The sequence below is a fragment of the Eimeria maxima genome, genomic scaffold, assembly GCF_000499605.1.
Source record: "Eimeria maxima Weybridge genomic scaffold, Emw_scaff16, whole genome shotgun sequence".
Classification (NCBI taxonomy): Eukaryota; Apicomplexa; class Conoidasida; order Eucoccidiorida; family Eimeriidae; genus Eimeria; species Eimeria maxima.
In genome coordinates, this window is record NW_013563557.1 from 1 (window position 1) to 17500 (window position 17500).

The 17500-nt window shown below is 52.7% G+C and overlaps 4 protein-coding genes across 4 annotated transcripts in view; 1 reads left to right on the forward strand and 3 right to left on the reverse strand.

Annotated features, from left to right (window-relative positions):
• Positions 1-1776: 1776 nt before the first annotated feature.
• Positions 1777-2721, reverse strand: EMWEY_00003050 (hypothetical protein; the record flags this gene model as incomplete). The annotated part of the gene is made up of 2 exons (XM_013477638.1): positions 1777-1788; positions 2038-2721. The coding sequence occupies 2 exons, from the start codon at positions 2719-2721 to the stop codon at positions 1777-1779; spliced, it is 696 nt and encodes a 231-aa protein (XP_013333092.1).
• Positions 2722-3544: 823 nt separating this feature from the next.
• EMWEY_00003060 (hypothetical protein, conserved) lies at positions 3545-4969 on the reverse strand (the record flags this gene model as incomplete). Its single annotated transcript, XM_013477639.1, has 3 exons — positions 3545-3562; positions 4112-4568; positions 4932-4969. 3 exons carry the CDS (start codon positions 4967-4969, stop codon positions 3545-3547), a joined length of 513 nt encoding a protein of 170 aa, XP_013333093.1.
• An 859-nt stretch (positions 4970-5828) lies between these two features.
• EMWEY_00003070 (hypothetical protein, conserved) lies at positions 5829-7121 on the forward strand (the record flags this gene model as incomplete). The annotated part of the gene is made up of 2 exons (XM_013477640.1): positions 5829-6745; positions 7100-7121. The coding sequence occupies 2 exons, from the start codon at positions 5829-5831 to the stop codon at positions 7119-7121; spliced, it is 939 nt and encodes a 312-aa protein (XP_013333094.1).
• Positions 7122-7258: 137 nt separating this feature from the next.
• EMWEY_00003080 (hypothetical protein, conserved) overlaps positions 7259-17500 on the reverse strand; it is a gene marked incomplete at both ends in the record, with an annotated part of 11389 nt that continues 1147 nt past the window's right edge. Inside the window, 11 exons of the mRNA XM_013477641.1 lie at positions 7259-7582; positions 7839-8113; positions 8313-8442; positions 8646-10021; positions 10200-10554; positions 10705-10987; positions 11229-11308; positions 11529-13898; positions 14038-15364; positions 15518-16140; positions 16327-17274. Coding sequence (XP_013333095.1) covers positions 7259-7582; positions 7839-8113; positions 8313-8442; positions 8646-10021; positions 10200-10554; positions 10705-10987; positions 11229-11308; positions 11529-13898; positions 14038-15364; positions 15518-16140; positions 16327-17274 — 8091 coding nt within the window. The remainder of the gene's footprint in view (positions 7583-7838; positions 8114-8312; positions 8443-8645; positions 10022-10199; positions 10555-10704; positions 10988-11228; positions 11309-11528; positions 13899-14037; positions 15365-15517; positions 16141-16326; positions 17275-17500) is intronic.

Here is a 17500-nt window from a genome sequence, read left to right on the forward strand (position 1 = left end):
ATATATATATAATATATATATATATATATTGTACCCCCAAAAACAGGAAGACCCACAGTCATGCAAACACATCGCATCAACATTGCTGCTGCAGCAACCGTCCACAACAGCCACGCGGTGCCTGAAAAGTAGAGAAGGAAGCAACACCAGCAGCAGCATCTGCTGCACCATCAGTAACTGCAGCAGCAGCAGCAACAGCAGCACCAGCAGCATCAGTTTGTTGCTGTGTACCTGTCTGGCTTTGAGGTCCTCCATGGATGTAATAGTGAAGTCTTTATATTTACGTTGGAGTTGTTCGATCTTTTTCTTTCTAAATGCATCAGGGCAATTCTCTTCCTAAGGATTTAATTCATAACAACACACGAATATAAAAGGATAAGAGAGGAGAGCTGCAGCGATACATTTATAATACCCATCACAGCAGCAGCAGCAGCAGCAGCAGCAAGAAGAAGAAGAAGAAGAAAATTTCCTAGTGTCTTCTTTCTTTCTCGCTCTTTGCTCATTTCTTTCTTTTATTGTGTTTGTCTATGGCACTTCCACCGTTCGCATCTTCCCCTCTAACTCCACTGACTAGCCTGCTGCTGCTGCTGCTGCCGCTATAGCTAGCGTTGCTCCTATAGCTATTGCACAATTATTATTACTATTATCAGCAGCAGCAGCAGCAGCAGCAGCAGGAGCAGCAGCAGCAGCAGCAGCAGCAGCAGGAGTTGCATGTGTGTATACCTGTTCTTCGAAGTTATCTTGCCAGTAAGTTTTATCATAAGGGACAAAAATTTCTTCCCCATCGGCTATGTTGCGAGTTGCCCGCAAGAAGACACGAGTACGACCCAATTCTTCATCAAACCTAAAAGGCAGCAGCAGCAGCAGCAACAGTAACAGCAGCAGCAGCAGCAGCAGCAGCATTTACATTTAATAATTAATCATTAAATTCCTAGTGATAGAAGAAGGCATTATTACCATATAAAAATATAAATAAATAAATAAAAATATTATTTATTTATTTTTATGTATTTATATTTATTTATATTTATTTATATTTATAATTAATTAATTAATTAATTTAATTAACTAATTAATTTAATTAATTAATTAATTAAATTAATTTACCAATGATGGAAGACAGCATTATTTCCTGGTCCTCCAAGGAACTCCGATCCATCATTAGCAAAGCTCGCACCTCCCGTACCATAGAAGGGCTCCTTAACTCCGTCTATGTATAAAAATCCCTTCTTTAATTAATTAATTAATTAAATAATTAATTAATTAATTAATAAAATGCACACATAAATATATATAAATAAATAATTTAATTAATTATTCTCTTTATTGTTATAATTTATACTATTATATTATTATCGTTATAATAACAACAGCAACAGCAGTTATAGCAACAAAAACAGCAGCAACAGCAACAGCAACAGTAGCAACAGCAACAGCAGCAGCAGCAGCAGCAACAGCTGCAGCAGCAGCAGGTACGGACCTGAACAGCAACAATATGGGAAGCCCTTCGTTTGCGTCTGAGTTGTTCTGCTTGTTCTCTATCAACTAACCAACCAACAAATTCTGTTATGATTGTCCCTTTTATAAATCCCTCTGTCTTTGCACAAAATAAGCCTAAACCTGCAGGAGGAGAGAAGAAGAAAAAAGAAGGAAAAAGGAGGGAAAAGGGAAAATGAAGGAAAGAAAGAAAAAGGAAGAAAAAAGGGAAAAGAAAAAAAAAAAAGAAAAAGGAAGGAAAAATATCATTTATTACTTTTTTCTCCCTCTTTTTTCTTGCTAGCAGTGTTTCTATTCAAGCATGCAGGCAACAACAAAACCCTGCAGCAGCAACTGCAGCATATTTATTTACCACCACCACCAGCAACAACAGCTGCAGCAGCAGCTGCTGCAGAAGCAGCAGCAGCAGCAGCAGAAACAGCAATAGCAGCAGCAGCAACAGCAATAGAGGCAGCAGTAGCAGCAGCAACAACTTACCTTATTTTTTTTAATTGGTGGCCATGAGGGGGCTTTGTTTATATCTAGCCAAGGCGTTCGTACAAACTGCCTCTTTAATCGAGCCCGCTGCTTCGCCTCTGCCCCTACGCTGCTGCTGCTGCTGCTGCTGCTGCTGTTGCTGTCGCTGCTGCCGCTGCTGCTGCCGCTGCTGCTCTTGCTGCTTCTAGTATCACTTGCAGCAACTTGAGCAGCTTTGGAGCTCTCCGATGGATGTGCTGCTGATGTTACATTTTCCGATACTGCATTGCTGCCACTGCTGCTGCAGCTGCTGCTGCTGCTGCTGTGGCCGCCGCTGCTGCTGCTGCTGCTCTTTGAGGTAGTGTCGTCACCGCATCTACTGGCGCGTTTCTGCTGCTGCTGTTTGCCCTCTACACCATCCGGTGTGTCTGTTGACCTTGCAGACTCAGCTGCAGCTTTAGCCGCTTCTCCTTCATCTGCTGCTGCTGCTGCAGCAGCAACCGCAGCAGATGGTGGTGTATCTGCTGCAGCTGTTGCTGGTGGGTCTGTAGTCGCCGTGTCTGCTACTGTTGCCTGTGTGTCTGCTGCTGCTGCTGCTGCTAGTGTGTCCTTCGTTGCTGTGTCTGCTGCCGTTGCTGCTACTGCCGCAGTGTTCTTCGGCTGTTGTGCTGTTGTTGCGTCGGGCCCAGCAGCAACAGCAGCAGCAGCAGCAGCAGCGGAGAGATGGGTGTTGCTTTGCGGGTTAGCAGCAGCAGATGCGTTAGCCATTTTATTTACTAATTAATATTATTAAGGTGTGCGTACACCTGGAGCAGACAGGCCTGTTTCCCCCGAAGTTGCTGCTGCTGCTGCTGCTGCTACTATGGAGGGTGGGCGCAGCTGCTGCTGCTGCTAATGCTGCTGCTACTGCAGCAATAGGAGGTAGCAGCAAGCTGTATAAATAAAGAATAAATAAAATAATTAAATTAATTTTTTTATTTAAAAAGACAAAAGAAAAGAAAAGCAAAATAGACGGCAAAGGCAGCCCCCCAACCATCCCCGTATAAACACACACACAAACCCCACCTGCTGCTGTTGCTGTTGCTGCTGCTGTTGTTGTTGTTGCTGCTGCTGCTGTTGCTGCTTGTTTGGCTCTATTTACATCTTAACTAATTAATAGTAATTCGTTAGTAACGATGTCAAAGACAAGATGTGTATCTCCTTATATGTAGACATAAACCCTAAACCCTAAACCCTAAACCCTTTAACACTAAACCCTAAACCCTAAACCCTAAACCCTACACTGTAAACCATTACTATAAACCCTACTATATAAACCCTCATTTAAACCCTACACAATAAACCCTACTATATAAACCCTACTATATAAACCCTACTATATATACCCTACTATATAAACCCTACTATATAAACCCTAATCTATAAACCCTAATTTATAAACCCTAGTATCTATACTCAAAACCGTAGATAAACCCTAAACCCTAGATAGACCATAAACACTAAATAAACCCTAAATATACCCTAAACCCTAAACCCTAAACCCTAAACCCTAATGGGTATATATTTAAGCTGCCTATACACCTGAAAATGTTTATTCAATGAGACGCATCTGCGACGAGTCATTATAACAATACAAAACAAATCGTTAAAGCTGCTGCTGCTGCTGCTGCTGCAGCACCAGCAGCTTTTGCTGCTGCAGTTTCTGTAGCAGCTGCTGCTGCTGCGTGATTCAATGCAACTATACTGAACAACTGCAGCAGCAGCATGTGCAGCCTCGCATGCACAGCGTACAGCAAACCGTTTATTCTGCTGCTGTTGTTGTTGCTGCTGCTGTTGCTGCTAGAGCAGCAGCAGCAGCAGCAAACGAGGAGCAGCAGCTACTACTGCTGCTGTTGCTGTAGCAGCAGCTAGGCATGGCTTGCTGCTCTGCTCTTGGATCGAAGTGCTGCTCTGTGCTTCCCCATATAGTCTTCCCTTAGTTGGCTACGCTGCAGCCGCAGCAGAGAGGCAGCCTGCAGCAGCAGCAACAGCAGCAGCAACAACAACAGCAAGTTAGTTGGGAGTGCAAGCAGCAACTGCAACAACAGCAACAACTGCAGCAGCAACAGCAGCAACACCAGCAGCAGCAACAGCAGCAGCAACTAGACAGTCCTCTTACCTCCTTGTTGCTTCTTTGATTAACAAAGGCAGGAATGATAAAAGACAACTCAGTAGCACAGGCAGGGAGCGACAGCCGCTGCGCTGCTGCGCTGCTGCTGCTGCTGCTGGTGGTGGTGCTGCTGTCTTTGGATGGGCCTACTCTACCTGGTTTGTCTGCACCTGCTGCTGCTGCTCCTGCTGCTCCTCCTCCTGGTGCTGTTGCTGCTGCAGCAGAATCACCAAAAAGGCTTCGTGCCCATTCTAATGGGTCTATTGCTGTAGGTGCTGCTAGCCGCTGCTGCTGTTGCTGCTGTTGCTGCTGCTGCTGCTCTTCTTCTTCGTCGTCGTCTGTCGTTGCATCTTCATGCTGCTCTACTTCTTCTTCTTCTTCTGCTGCTGCTGCTGCTTCTGCTGCTTCTGCTTCTCCCTTCCGTTTCTTTGACAGGGGCTGTGCAACATCTGCACCAGGATAAAATCTGCAGCAGCAACAGCAGCAGCAACAGCAGCAACAGCAGCAGATCAGAGTCGAATGCACACAGAAGCCCCTCTAGCAGCAGCAACAGCTACAGCAGCAACAGCAGCAATACAGCAGCAGTAGCAGAACTAAAACAGCAGCATCAGCAACACAAGCAGCTACAACAAAGGAGCAGCAACGGTACTGCAGCAGCAATAACACTGCTGCAGCAATAACACTGCTGCAGCAATAACACTGCTGCAGCAACAACAATGCAACACAAACTACACTGCAGCAACGAGAGCGCAGCAGAAAGACTGCAGGAGCAACAACACTGGAGCAGCAACAACACTGCAGCAGCAGCAGTAGCAGCAGCACTGCTAACCTGGGTACAAGAAGATCCGAATAGTCTGGCTCCGCCATCTTTGGAGAGCAGCAGCTGCTGCCACAATATCTTTTGCTGCTGCTACAGCTGCTGCTGGGGTTTGTGCTGCTGCTGCTGTCGCTGCTGTGCAGGCAGTTATGCTGTTGGAGATGATGTTACTCTGTTGCTGCTGCTGTAGAAGCAGCAAGAGCAAGCAAGACACACCAGCAGCACCAAGAGAAGAAAAAGGAATTGCTGCTTCTCTCTTGCGGCTGTTGCTCCTGCTGCTGCTAACTTCAGGCTACCATCGATGCTGCAGCAGTAGCCGCTCAGCAGCAGCGGCTACTGCTGCTACTGTAGCAGCAGGGGCTGCTGCTGCTGCACAGACAGACAGGCAGCAAAAATTCATTGTTTTATTCAATTATATTGAAGTACATCTCAATTAGTACCTTTTTGTTGTAAGAATATCTTCAGCAGCAGCAGCAGCGGCAATCGCAGCAGCAGCAGCAGGCAGTCGACTCAACCGCGAGTCTCTAAGGAGCCAGCAGCACAGCGACAGCAGCAGCAAGCATCCTAGAAGTAAAAATAGCAACAGCAGCAGCAACAGAGAGAAAGCCTGCCTCTTAAACAGCAGCGGTGCCTGAAGTACTAGCAGCAACGGCAGTAACAGCATCTGCAACAGCAGCAGCAGCCGCAGCAGCAGCAGCAGCGTATCGATAGCTGCACACGAGGATTGATTGCTGACAGAAGACCTCACGGCAGCAGCAGCATCACTGCCACAGCTGTTGCAGCAACACCAACAGTAACAACAGCTGCCAACAAGGTACCGCTGCTGCAACAGCAGCAGCAGCAACCACCCGGGGCAAAAGCAGCAGCGAGAGCAACAGGACTAACAGCCGCAGCATCAGCATAACTAAAATGCATAATACTCAGGAACGAGTTGTTAACGGCTGGGGAGGGAGCCATAGTGCTGCAGCATCTGCTGGAGCCATTGACCTGCAGCAGCAGCAACGGCAGCAGCAGCGGCAGCAGCGGCGACAGCAGCAGCAGCAACAACAGAAGGAGCAATTGGAATTAGAGAGACTACTAGAGGAGACCCCAACGGGTTTGGCAATGCTGCGCTGCAGATCTCGGCTTATGTGGTCAAAAAGCCTAGATGAAACACAGCAGCAGCAGCAGCAGCGGCAGCAGCAGCAGCTGGAGCAGCAGCAGCAGCAGCTGGAGCAACAGCAGCAGCGGCAGCAGCGGGAGCGCCACAGACACACGGATCTTCCGAGGAGCGACAGCCCCACTTCTTATGACATATTACTGCAGCAAGTGCAGCAAAATGAATTAAAGAAGAAGCTGCAGCAGCACGACGACCGCCAGCTGCCACAACTGCCACAGCAGCAGCAGCAGCAACAGCAGCAACAGCAGCTGCTGCAGCAGCGAGGAGGGAGTGGGTCTGTGTTAGCACAGACATTGGAGCAGAGTGAAACAGCCTTAGGCGCAATGCGCAGCCAGTCGCGCCTCTTCTGGTCATCAAGTCTTGAGCAGCAGCAGCAGGAGCAGCAACAGCAGCAACAGCAGCAACAGCAGAAACAGCAGCAGAAGAAGAAGCAGTACAGAAGCAGAAGCAGCATCATAGGGGGGGAGTTGAATCATCACCGCTATTTTGCTGCAGCAAATTCTACCGAGTCCTTTGGCTCTCTCCCCTCACTGCAGCAGCAGCAGCAGCAGCAGCAGCAACCGAAGCAGCGGCAGCAGCAGCAGCGGGAGCAGATGCTTAGACACTACGAGGCAGCTGCTGCAAGAGCAGCAGTTGCAGCTGCAAGAGCAGCTGCTGCAGCTGTCTTGTAGGTGCTGTTGCTGCAGCAGCAGATTCAGCAGCAGCAGGAGCCCCTTATAAGCTGCAGCAGCAGCAGTTGCTGCTGCTGCTGCTGCTGCTGCTGCTGCAGTTTAAACATAGCAGCAGGGGATTTTCCCATAAGGCCGTTGACGGCCACAGGAACCGCAAACCCTAAACCCTAAACCCTAAACCCTAAACCCTGGGGGTTAAGGGTGACTAAGGGAATAAGGGGGAAGGTATTTTTACGTATATTTTTTTTAGGGTTTAGGGTTTATGGTGATCTTATAATTTAATTTATTAAATCATAAAGGGTCTAGGGTTTAGGGTTTAGGGTTTAGGGTTTAGGGTTTAGGGTTTACAGTATAGTAGGAAGAAAGATGTAAAAATATTAATGCGGTGTTTTCTTTGTCTATTTAAATAAATAAATAAATAAATAAAATAAACAAATAAATAAATAAATTAAATAAATAAATAAATAAATAAATAATTATTTTGTTTATTTATTTATTTATTTATTTATTTATTTGTCATAGAGAGACATCCCTGTCTTCTCTTCTATCTCCCGCAGCAGCTGCTGCAGCAGCAAACTGTCTCTTTCTGCTGCTGTCTCTACTAGTTCTGCTGCTGCTGCTAAGAACAGAGGCATTGCTGATGCAGCAAATGCTGCTCCATGTGCTGCCCATAGCCGCCACAGCAGCAGCACAAACCCACGAATCACGTTATTGCTGCTGCTGCTGCTGCTGCGGCTGCTGCGGTTGCTGCGGTTGCTGCTGCTGCGGCTGCGGCCGCTTGTCCAACTAGGATTCTGCACCACCTCCAGTATCTTATAGCACACTGTAGACAACTGCAGCAATAACAGCAACAGTAGCAACAGCAGCAGCAGCAGCAACAACCGTACACACAACAACCAACAACCAGTAGCAACAGCAAAAGCCACACTGGCAGCAGCAGCCGTAACAACAGAAGCAACACCAACAGTAGCAGCAACAGCAGCAACACCAACAGCAGCACCAGCAATAGCAGCAGCAGCAACAGCAGTAACAGCAGCAGACAACAACAACAGCAGCAGCAGCAGCAACCCAACAGCAGCAGCAGCATACCTGTTGTGTGTTTTCGAATAACAAATCAAAGAGAGGGACAGCTAAGCGCTGCAGCAGCTGAAACCATAGGAGCGACATAAGGACCCCTCGTGTCTTGCTGCTGCTGCTGCTGCTGTCAGCTGCTGCTGCTGCTGCAGAACCAATGGCCTCGTCAGTTGCTGCTGTAGACGATACATCTGCTGCAGAAAGAGGAAGGGGAGTAAGAGCACTAAAGGCTTGAAGGCCATTAGCAACTGCTGCTGCTGCTGCCTCCACCACAACCTCCGACAGCGGACCTGCAGCAGCAGCAGCAGCAACAGCAACCGCAGCGGCACAAGAAGCAACAATTTACAAAATGCTGCTGCATTCCCTAATCCAAGAGAGTAATTAAAAGGGCATCAGCAGCAAACAACAGCAGCAATAGAGACAGAGGCAGCAGCGGCTGCTGCTGCAGCAACAGCAACAACAGCAGCAGCAACAGCAACAGCAACTAACCGTTTGCCTTTTTATTCCAGCAGCGAAGGCCTTCTCCTAAGGCAGCCAATGCAGGAGAACAAATGTCGAAGATCCACCAGGCCTCCTTGCTGCTGCTGCTGCTGCTGCTGTCTGCTGCAGCAGTTTGAATCTATAGGCAACCGTAGACACAGAGGAGCTCAATCCTCATTTACAGCAACAGCAACAGCAGCAGTGGCAGCAGCAGCACGAACAGCAGCAGCAACGGCAGTAGCATCAAGAGTTGCAATTCCAGCAGCAGCAAAAGCAGAGGCAGCAGCGTCACAATCAGCAAACGCAGAAGGAAGAGCAGCAGCAGCAGCGGAAGTATCTTACCTGCTGCTCCTGCTTGTGCTGGGCTGCTGCTGCTGCTGCTTCAACTGTAGAAGCAAGATCTGCTGCTGCATCCTGCAGCAAACCTGCTGCTGCTCCTGCTTCACCAAATGCATGCAGCAGCTCTACTATAACTAAACCATATAGTCTTGCTGCTGCTGCTTCCTGCAGCGACACAGATGCTGCTTGTTGGTGTTGTTGTTGCTGCTGCTGCTGCTTCTGCTGCTTCGACTTCTGCTGCAGCTGTTGCGGTTGCTGTTCCTGCGGCTGCAACAAGAGCGGCCGAGAGCACCGCAGCAACTGCAGCATCTGGTGCATGCATTCCCTTAGCTGCTGCACATCATGCTTAAGAGCCCAGCAGCAAACAAGAGAAGCAGCAGCTGCCTCAACACGCCATACAAATGACCGCTGCAGTGGCTGCAGTGCTGCTGCTGCTCCTGCTGCTGCTCCTTCATGCTGCTGCTGCTGCTGCAGCTCCTGCTGCAGCATTGCTCCTGTTGTCTTTCCCCATACAGCCACCGCGTGGGTCTGTTCTATGTGGCCTCCATAAAGAGTTACTGCCGCCTCACGCAGCTGCAACTGCTGCTGCTGCTGCTGCTGGTGCTGCTGGAAATGTGTTGCAGCAGCAGTAACAAGCTGCCCCGACAGCAGTGCTAGCTGCTGCAGCACAGCCTGCCGTTTTTGTGCCTCAGCTAGCGGTAGGCAGCTAACAGCCATGGCTAGCAGCTCTAGTTGTCTAGACAGCTCGAAGGAAGTAACAGCAACGCTGCTGTTGCTGCTGTTGCTGTCGTTGTTGTGGCTGCTGCTGCTGTTGCTGCTGCTGAAGGCTGATGCGAGGAGAGCACCTGTGTTGCGCAGCTGCGATAAGACAGCCTGCAGCACAGTTGCTGGCTTTGCTGCGGAGAGTAGAGCAGCAGCAAGAGCATGCATAGGGTCTGCTGGCTTCTGTAGAAGCTGCTGTTTCTCCTGTTGCTGCTGCTCCTGCTGGTGCTGCTCTTGCTGCTGCTGCATGCCTAGCATCTGCAGCAACAATTCTTGTCTATCTTGTGTTGCAGCATCACCTAATAACTCCGATGCATCGCCAAGGCAAAGGCCGCGCATTGCAGCTGGCCGCTGCTGCTCAGCAAGGAGACACAGCTGCGGCTGCAGCAGCACGTGCTGCAGCAGCTGCTGCTGCAGGGTCCCCTGCAGCCTCTGATGCTGCTGCTGCTGCTGCTGCTGTTGCCCAAAGAGTAGCATAACGAGCTGGCCGCTGCTGCTCAGCAAGGAGACACAGCTGGCGCTGCAGCAGCACGTGCTGCAGCAGCTGCTGCTGCAGGGTCCCCTGCAGCCTCTGATGCTGCTGCTGCTGCTGCTGCTGTTGCCCAAAGAGTAGCATGCTGTGACGGCCGCAGAGACATACCAGAGCACACAATCCGGCAAGCAGCGATTGCTGCATGCGCAGCAGCATATCTGCAGCAGCACCTCCTGCTGCTGCTGCCGCTGCTGCTGCTGTTACTGCTTGTATTGCAGCAAGCACTGCAGCAAACAGCTGATTAATGCAGCAAGACAGAGCACGGTCTACTCTAAGACCCAGAGCTACCAATAGCTTGCAGCCATCTACCATTCCCTCCAGCAGCAATTCAACCTGTTGCTGCTGCTGCTGCACCTGCTGTTGCTGCAACGTGCCAGCAGCAGAAAGGGCCTGCAGCGCAGCAGGCACTGCATGTGTTATGAATGGCGCAGGCAGCTGTGCTGCAGACAGCAACGCCAGTGGCGGCAGCAGCCGCCATGCCTGCCGATGCAGTGCTGCTGCTACTGCTGCTACTGTCGTGCTGCTGCTGCTGCTGCTGCATGCTTTTAACAGACGGAGGAAACCATCGTATACACGTGCGATGTCTTCGCGGGAAATAACAGAACTCTGCAGCAAATCCTGAAGAACAAACAGCAGCAGCAGCAGCAACAGCAGCAGCTATGCAACTGCGAAGGTGCAGGGAGCAGCAGCAACAGCAGCACGAGCAGCAACAGCAGCAGCAGCAACATGAATTGCAGCAAAAACGCCAGAAGCACCGCAGCAACTTACTCTCCAGCCTCGTCCTCCAACAGCAGCAACCGCAGCAGTAACAGCACGGTGTCTCTTTGATCTTTGCTGCTGCTGCTTCTTGTCTGCTGCTGCTGCTTCTGCTGCAATGGCTGCCTTTGCTGCAGCGACAACTTTGTGCTGCAGCAGCAACAGCAGTCGCTGTGCGCCAGCTGATTCCAACCCTTCCAGAGACAGCAGCAGGTCGTCTCCTGGTGCTGTTGCTGCTGCTGCCTTTGCTGCTGCTGCTGCTGCTGCAGGTCCATCTACTTCCATTAGATCCGCACTGTCAGCAAGTGGTGACCAAACATCCGTTGCCAACAACAAACCTCCAAACTCCGCAGAGCACCCTCTGCAGCAGCAGCAACAGCAACAGCAGCAGCAGCAGCAGCAACAGGCAGCGAAACGTTAGACTCAGCTACATTTATAGGCATGCGCTACCTTCCCTTTTGCAAATGTGTGACACCAGTAGCTGCTGCTGCTGCTGTGCTGCTGCAGCTGCTGCAGTTGCTGCTGCTGCTGCTTACCTGAGTTTCTGTTCTAGTGCTGCTTGCGCGCATCCCCCTAGCAGCTGCTGCCGCCGCAGCAGCAGCACAGCGCCCTTCTCCTTTTGCAACAAAGCAGCCTTACATAAACCCTGCAGTGTACATACACCCAATTATATATATTTTATATGTATCTATGCTGCAGCAGCAGCAGAAGCAGCATCGACAGCAGCAGCAGAAGAACCACTTTCAGCAGCAGCAGCAACAGCAGCACAGGCAGCAGTAGAAGCAGCAGCAACAACAGCAACAACAAAAGCAGCAACAGAAGCTGAGCTGTCTTACCCTCAAGGCCAGCAGTGCATGGACGGCTGCTGCTGCTGCAGCACGGGACTCTACAGAGGCAGCGAATCCATCTTTGCTGCTGCTGTTGCCGCTGTTGCTGTGTCTCCACGCCTCAACGCCAACTGCAACACAGCTTATTGCTGCCCGTGCTGCCGTTACAGCAGCAGCTGCTGCTGCTGCTCTTGTTGTTGCTGCTTCTGTTTTTGCTGCAGCAGACCGCAGCTGAGATACCCATAAGGTATGGCAAGGGGTGTACGTACACCGCAGCATCTGCTTGCTGCGCTGCAGGAAGCCATTAGCAGCAGCAACCTCCCTTGCACCTTTAAAGTTCTCTGCTGCTGCTGTTGCTGCTGCAGCTGCCTCCACAGGCGATGAAGCAGCAGCGGCGGCAGCAAGAGCGCTGCACTGGCACTGCAGCAACAATGCAAAGCCGTATAGCTTAGCAACTCTCTGCTCCAACATAGCAGCTTCCTGCTGCTTCTGCTGCTGCTGCTGCTGCAGCAGCAGCTGCAGCACGCTCCTAAATGCATCCTGGCGTGTTTCCCACTCCGTTCTGCTCTTGCTGCTGCTGCTGTTGTTATCATCTTCTTCCTGGTCTGGTGCTGCCTCCTCGTCATCCTCCTCCTGCTGTTGCTGCTGCTGCCGCTGACGCGCCTCCTTCTTTCGTGCTGCAGCAGCACACTCCCATTGCAGCAGCAGCGCAGCAACACAACCGTCGAGTGCTGCAGCCCCTGCTGCTTGTGCAATGGCGCATGCAGTCGGCAGCAGCTGTTGCCGTGCTGTTGCTGCCTGCTGCCTCTGCTCCAGCGTCTGATCCAGCGGAGAGGAGAAGGCAACAGCAGCAACAGGGGCTAAGCAGCAAACTGCTGCTTCAGCAGCAAACTCTCCTGGGCTACCGTTGCTGCCGTCCTCATGCTGCTCCGCATCTGCAGCAACTTGCTGCTGCTGTTGTTGCTCGATGCCCGCTACGGTGTGCACCACAGCACAAATGGCGGCCAAGGCCGGCCGCTGTAGCAGCAAGACTGGATTGCTGCTGCAGCAGCAATTGAGGACATCCAGCAGCAGGCGACGCAGCTTCACGAGCTGCTGCTGCTTCTGCTGGTGCGCCTTTACTAAGTCTGCTGCTGCACTGCAGCAGCGGAGTGCAGCACCAAATGTTGCTGCATCAAGCAGCTGCTGCGGGTGCTCAGCAAGGGCTCTGCAGCAGCCCTGCAGCAGCAGGAAAACCTCCTGCATCTCCTGCTCGTCCTCGGAGGAGATGATGATGCTGCTGCTGCTGTGCTGCAGCAACATACGAGTTCGGAGTGCTGCCAGTTGGCTGCTGCAGCAGAAGAAGAGCTGCGCAACGACGCGGCGGCGATTGTCTGCAGCATCCTTATCTGCTGCTGGTGCTGCTGCTGCTGCTGTGGCTGCTTGAATACGCTGCAGCGCAGCAAAGATCTGCTTCACGAGCTGCAGCAGCAGCGTGTAAGGCTGCTGCTGCAGTATTGTGGGACGCAGCTGTTGCTGCTGCAGCAGCTCGCCAAGTAGGTCAGCCAAAATGACATCGGCCGCGCTCCTGTTGCTGCTGCTGCGCGCAGTGGTTGCTGCTGCTGCTGCAGTGCCATCTGCTGCCACGCCTATTTGCTCAGCAAGCTGCTGCAGCTGCTGCGGCGGCAGAGGAGCTGCGTCTGCTGGTGCAGCGCCAACAGCTTTGCTGCCCAGCACTACAGCAAGGCCGGGGCAATCTGCTGCTGCAGATGACAGTTGTAGGAGCAGCTGCAGCCGCTGCTGCGGCATGAACTGCATCTGCTGGTGCTGCACCAGCAGCAGCAACTCACCTACGGCATCCAGCACAGGTAGTGGCAGGTGCGGCTGTGGAATGTTCTCATCTCCTGTTGCTGCTGCTGTTTGCTGCTGCACAGCAGCAACAACAGCGGCAGAGAGAGACTCTATCAACTTGCTGCATGGCCCTGCAGCAAGCTGCTGCTGCGCTGCTGCTGAATCACCTGCAGCAAGCTGATGCAACAGCTGCCAAGTCAGCTGCAGCAGCACGTACTCCGTATCGCCTGCTGCTGAAGTTCCTGTTGCTGCTGCAGTCTCCACGAACTTGCTGCTGTTGCTGGAGAGGATCAGCAGCAGCAAATCGGTCGCCAGCGGCAGCAGCTGCTGTAGCAATGTCTCCGGTTCCCAAAGGCGGTGTAGGGGAAGAACGACTTGCTGCTGCTGCTTAGGCAGCAGCAGCAACAGCAGCACGAAGTAGGCTGCTGCCCCACGAGAAGGCTGCTGCTGTTGCTGCAGCAGCTGCTGCAAAGGCTTAACTGGCAGCAGCGGGGACCGCAGCACCTCAGTAGCAAAGGCAGCAAAATGCTGCCTCGCATTGTTAAGCAGCTGCAGATACACCACAACACATACAAGCAGCAGCAGCAGCAGCAATTCATTCGAGTGTCTGCAGCAACAGCACCTCAAGGTGCTTAAAACCCCTGCTGCTGTTACTGACGTTGCTGCTGCTGCTGTTGTTGTAGCTTACCTGTTGCACCTCGGCGCTGCTGCCGCAGTCGAGCCACTTAGGAGTTACCAGGCCAAGAGAGAGCAGCAGCTGAAGGGCCTCTTGTGCTGCTGCTGCTGCTGCTGCACCCTTGCTGCTGCTGCCTTTGTTGCTGCTGTTGTCTGTAGCGGCAACAAGGTATCTCAGCTGTCGCAGCAGCCCAACAGCAGCAGCACGGATTGCCTCGACAGGAGACCCCAGCAGCACCACGCTCTGTGCTGCAAGGAAGGGCCCTGCTGCTGCTGCTGCTGCTGCTGCCGGCGTCTTTGCTGCTGCTGCTGCTGCATCTGCTTCTGCTCCTGCTGGAGATGCAGTAAGGACCTCCAGCTGCAGCTCAACAGCAGCAACGCAGCAATCAACAAGCAAAGCAGGCTCCTGCACCGGCACGGTGGCATCCACTTGCTGCTGCTGCTGCTGCTGCTGCTGCAGCAGCTGCTGCTGCTGTTGCTGTTGGTTGGGTTCTTGAAGACCATCCGACGCTGTTTCTTCCCTGGCTTCTTCGCCGTCAAGTTCCTGCATCTGCAGCTGCATCTGCTGCATCTGCTGCTGCTGTTGTTGTTGTTGTTGCTGCTGCTGCTTCTGTTTCTTGCTACTGCAGAGACATGCATGCGCTTGTTCTGCAGCAGCAGACAGAAGCGACAGCAGCAGCAGCGGCTGCCGCCCTAAGCGAGAGACGATTAAAGACAAAGCCTGAGAGAAGACTTCTGCATCTGCTAGACCAAGCAGCAGTAGCCCACGTAATGCTGCCACCTGCTGCTGCTGGTGATGCTGCTGGTGTTGTTGTTGTTGCTGCTGCTGCGAGAGTAGCTGCGCTGTTAGTTCCGCTGCATCGCTAGGCAGCAATGCTGAGGCAAGGAGGCTGCAGAATGAAGACACGGCGCCCAGGGCTAACGCACTCACCTGCTGCTGCTGCTGCTGCTGCTGTGGTTGCTGCTGCTGCTGCTTTTGCTCTGCAAGTAGGATTGCCTCGTAGGTTCTCCCTGCATGTAACACCAGCAGCTGCGGCGGCATCGACGAGGGCAGCAAAGAAATATTGACAGCAGCTGCTGCTGCAGTCGCATCTGCAGCAACGGCTGCTGCTGCCTTCCCTGCTGCAGCAGCTACAACAGCTGCCCCTGCTGCTGCAGCAGCAGCATGGGGACGGGCAGTGCTAACAAGGAACTCTAGCAAGGCAGCAGAGACTAGCCAGTGCCTGCTGCTTGCTGCTTCCGCTGCTGCTGCTGCTGTTGCTGCTGTTACTTCAGGAAGCTGTTGCCCTGCAGCTGCAGGGCCCCACAGTGCTGCCCATGCAAGCCGAATAAAGAGACGACTGCAGCAGCAGCAGCAGCACAACACACGCAGCAGCAGCAAACCTGAACAACAGCAACAGATGCAACAAGGAAGGAGCAACAGTAGCAGCAACAACAACAGCAACAGCAACAGCTATACAGCAAACTGCACCAACAGCACAAGCAATACGCACTTGGGGCCGTTTTCATTTGCTGCTGCTGCTGCTGTTCCTGCTGCTTCGTCTGCTGCTGCTTCGTCTGCTGCTGCTTCTGTTGTTATTTTGTCTTTCTCCTCGGGCAGCAGCACTGCTGCTGCTTCCCGCAGCAGCTCCTCCGCTGCAGCAGCTGCACTACTTATTGCTGAAGCAGCTGCTGCTGTTGGGGCAGCAGCAGCTGCAGCATCTGCTGCAGGGTGCTGCAGCGAGGCCGCAGCGGCATACAGACAGACAGCGAGAGGAACTACTTGACTGGCGTGCTGCTGCAGCATCCGTTGCTGCTGCTGCTGCTCTTCTACGGCGTCGTCCAACTCTGCATCTTCACCATTTGCTGCAGCCGCTGCTGCTGCTGCTGTTGCCTCGCGTCCCTCTTTCAGCAGCGCAGCGCACCGCCGCAACAGCAGCACACAAAGCTGCTGCTGCTGCTGTGTCTTCAGCAGCAGCAGCGCCATTTGCTCTGCAACTGAGCGCGGCCGTGCTGCTGCTGATACAAACGGCTGCTGCAGCAGCTGCTGCTGCAGCAGCAGCAACTTCCCAGCCACAGCAGCAAGTCGCTCCTCAAACGGAACAGCAACCGGCAGCAGCGGCAGCGCCTCCAATGCCTGCACGCAGCAACAGCAGCAGAAACAGCAGCAGCAGCTTAATAGGTAGGTAGGAGAGCAGCAGGCTCACGAGCTGAAGTGGCGTCAGCAGCAGCAACAGCAGCAACAGCAGCAGCAGCACCAACGACAGCAACAGCAGCGGCAGTAAATGCAGCAGCAGCATCAACAGCAGCAGCAGCAGCACACCTCAACAGCAACTTGTAGATCCTGATCTGTTATCCGCTGCAGCAGCAAAAACCCCAAGAGTCGCAATCTGCTGTTTGCTGCTTTTGCTGCTTCTGCATGCAGCAATTCGCTGCTGCAGTCCTCCTCCTCCTCCTCCTCCTTCTCCTCCTCCTGCTGCTGTTGCTGCTGCTGCTGCAGTGCAGCAGCTGCTGCGCGGACTGCTTGCAGCCGAAGTGTCGCATCCTCGGAGCCTAGAGCGAAGAGCAGTGAGCTGCTGCTGCGGCTGCTGCTGCTGTAGGGAGAAGCAGCAGCAGGCTGCAGCGGCAACTGCAGCGCAACAGAAGCCAATCCCTTAAACGTAGTGGTAAGGAATAGCTGCAGCTTCTGCTGCTGCTGTTGCTGCTGCTGCTGTGCTGCAATAGTCAGTGCAGCAGGAAGAGCAAGCGGATTAGCAGCATCCAGCTGCTGCAGCAGCTGCTGCAGGAGCAACCTAAAGTTAGCGGGGATGGAGCAAGGCAGCTCGCTGCTGCTGCTGCTGCTGCTGCTTTCCTTTGTGATGTTTGGTGTCGCCTCGTCGTTGCTGCTGCAGCCGGTGCTGCTGCTGCTGTTGCTGCTGCCGTTGCTGCTACTGTTGCTGTCTTTGCTGCTACCAGTAGCAGCAGCATAAAAGGCGTCGATAATAGCTAAGGCTATACACACTGCATGCGGGGCAGCACCAGCAAGCTGCTGCAGCTGCTTCTGTTGCTGCTGCTTGTGCTGCTGCTGCTGCTGCTGCTGCAAGGAGCATAGTATCAATAAGAGCCTCCGCATTTGCTTGCCCAGAGGACTCAGCTCCATTCCTCCTTGCTGCTGCTGCTGCTGCTGCTGCTGCTGCTGCTGCTGCTGCGTCTCTGCTAGCAGCAGCCGCAGCGCCGAACGGAAGATTAACCCTAAGAAGGCGCGGAGGTCGGTACACCCCGCAAACAACACCTGCAGCAGCAACAGCAGCAACAGGAGCAGCAGCAGCAGCAGTTATTGCAGCAGCAGCAAGAGAGCGTCAAGCAGCAACGGCAAAAGCAGCAGCAACGGCAACAACAGCGCAAACAACAGCACAAGCAACAGCAGCAGAAAAACTAGCCGCTGCAGCACTAGCAATAGCAGCAACAACAGCAGCAGCAACAGCAGCAGCAACAGCAGCAGCAACAGCAACAACGAA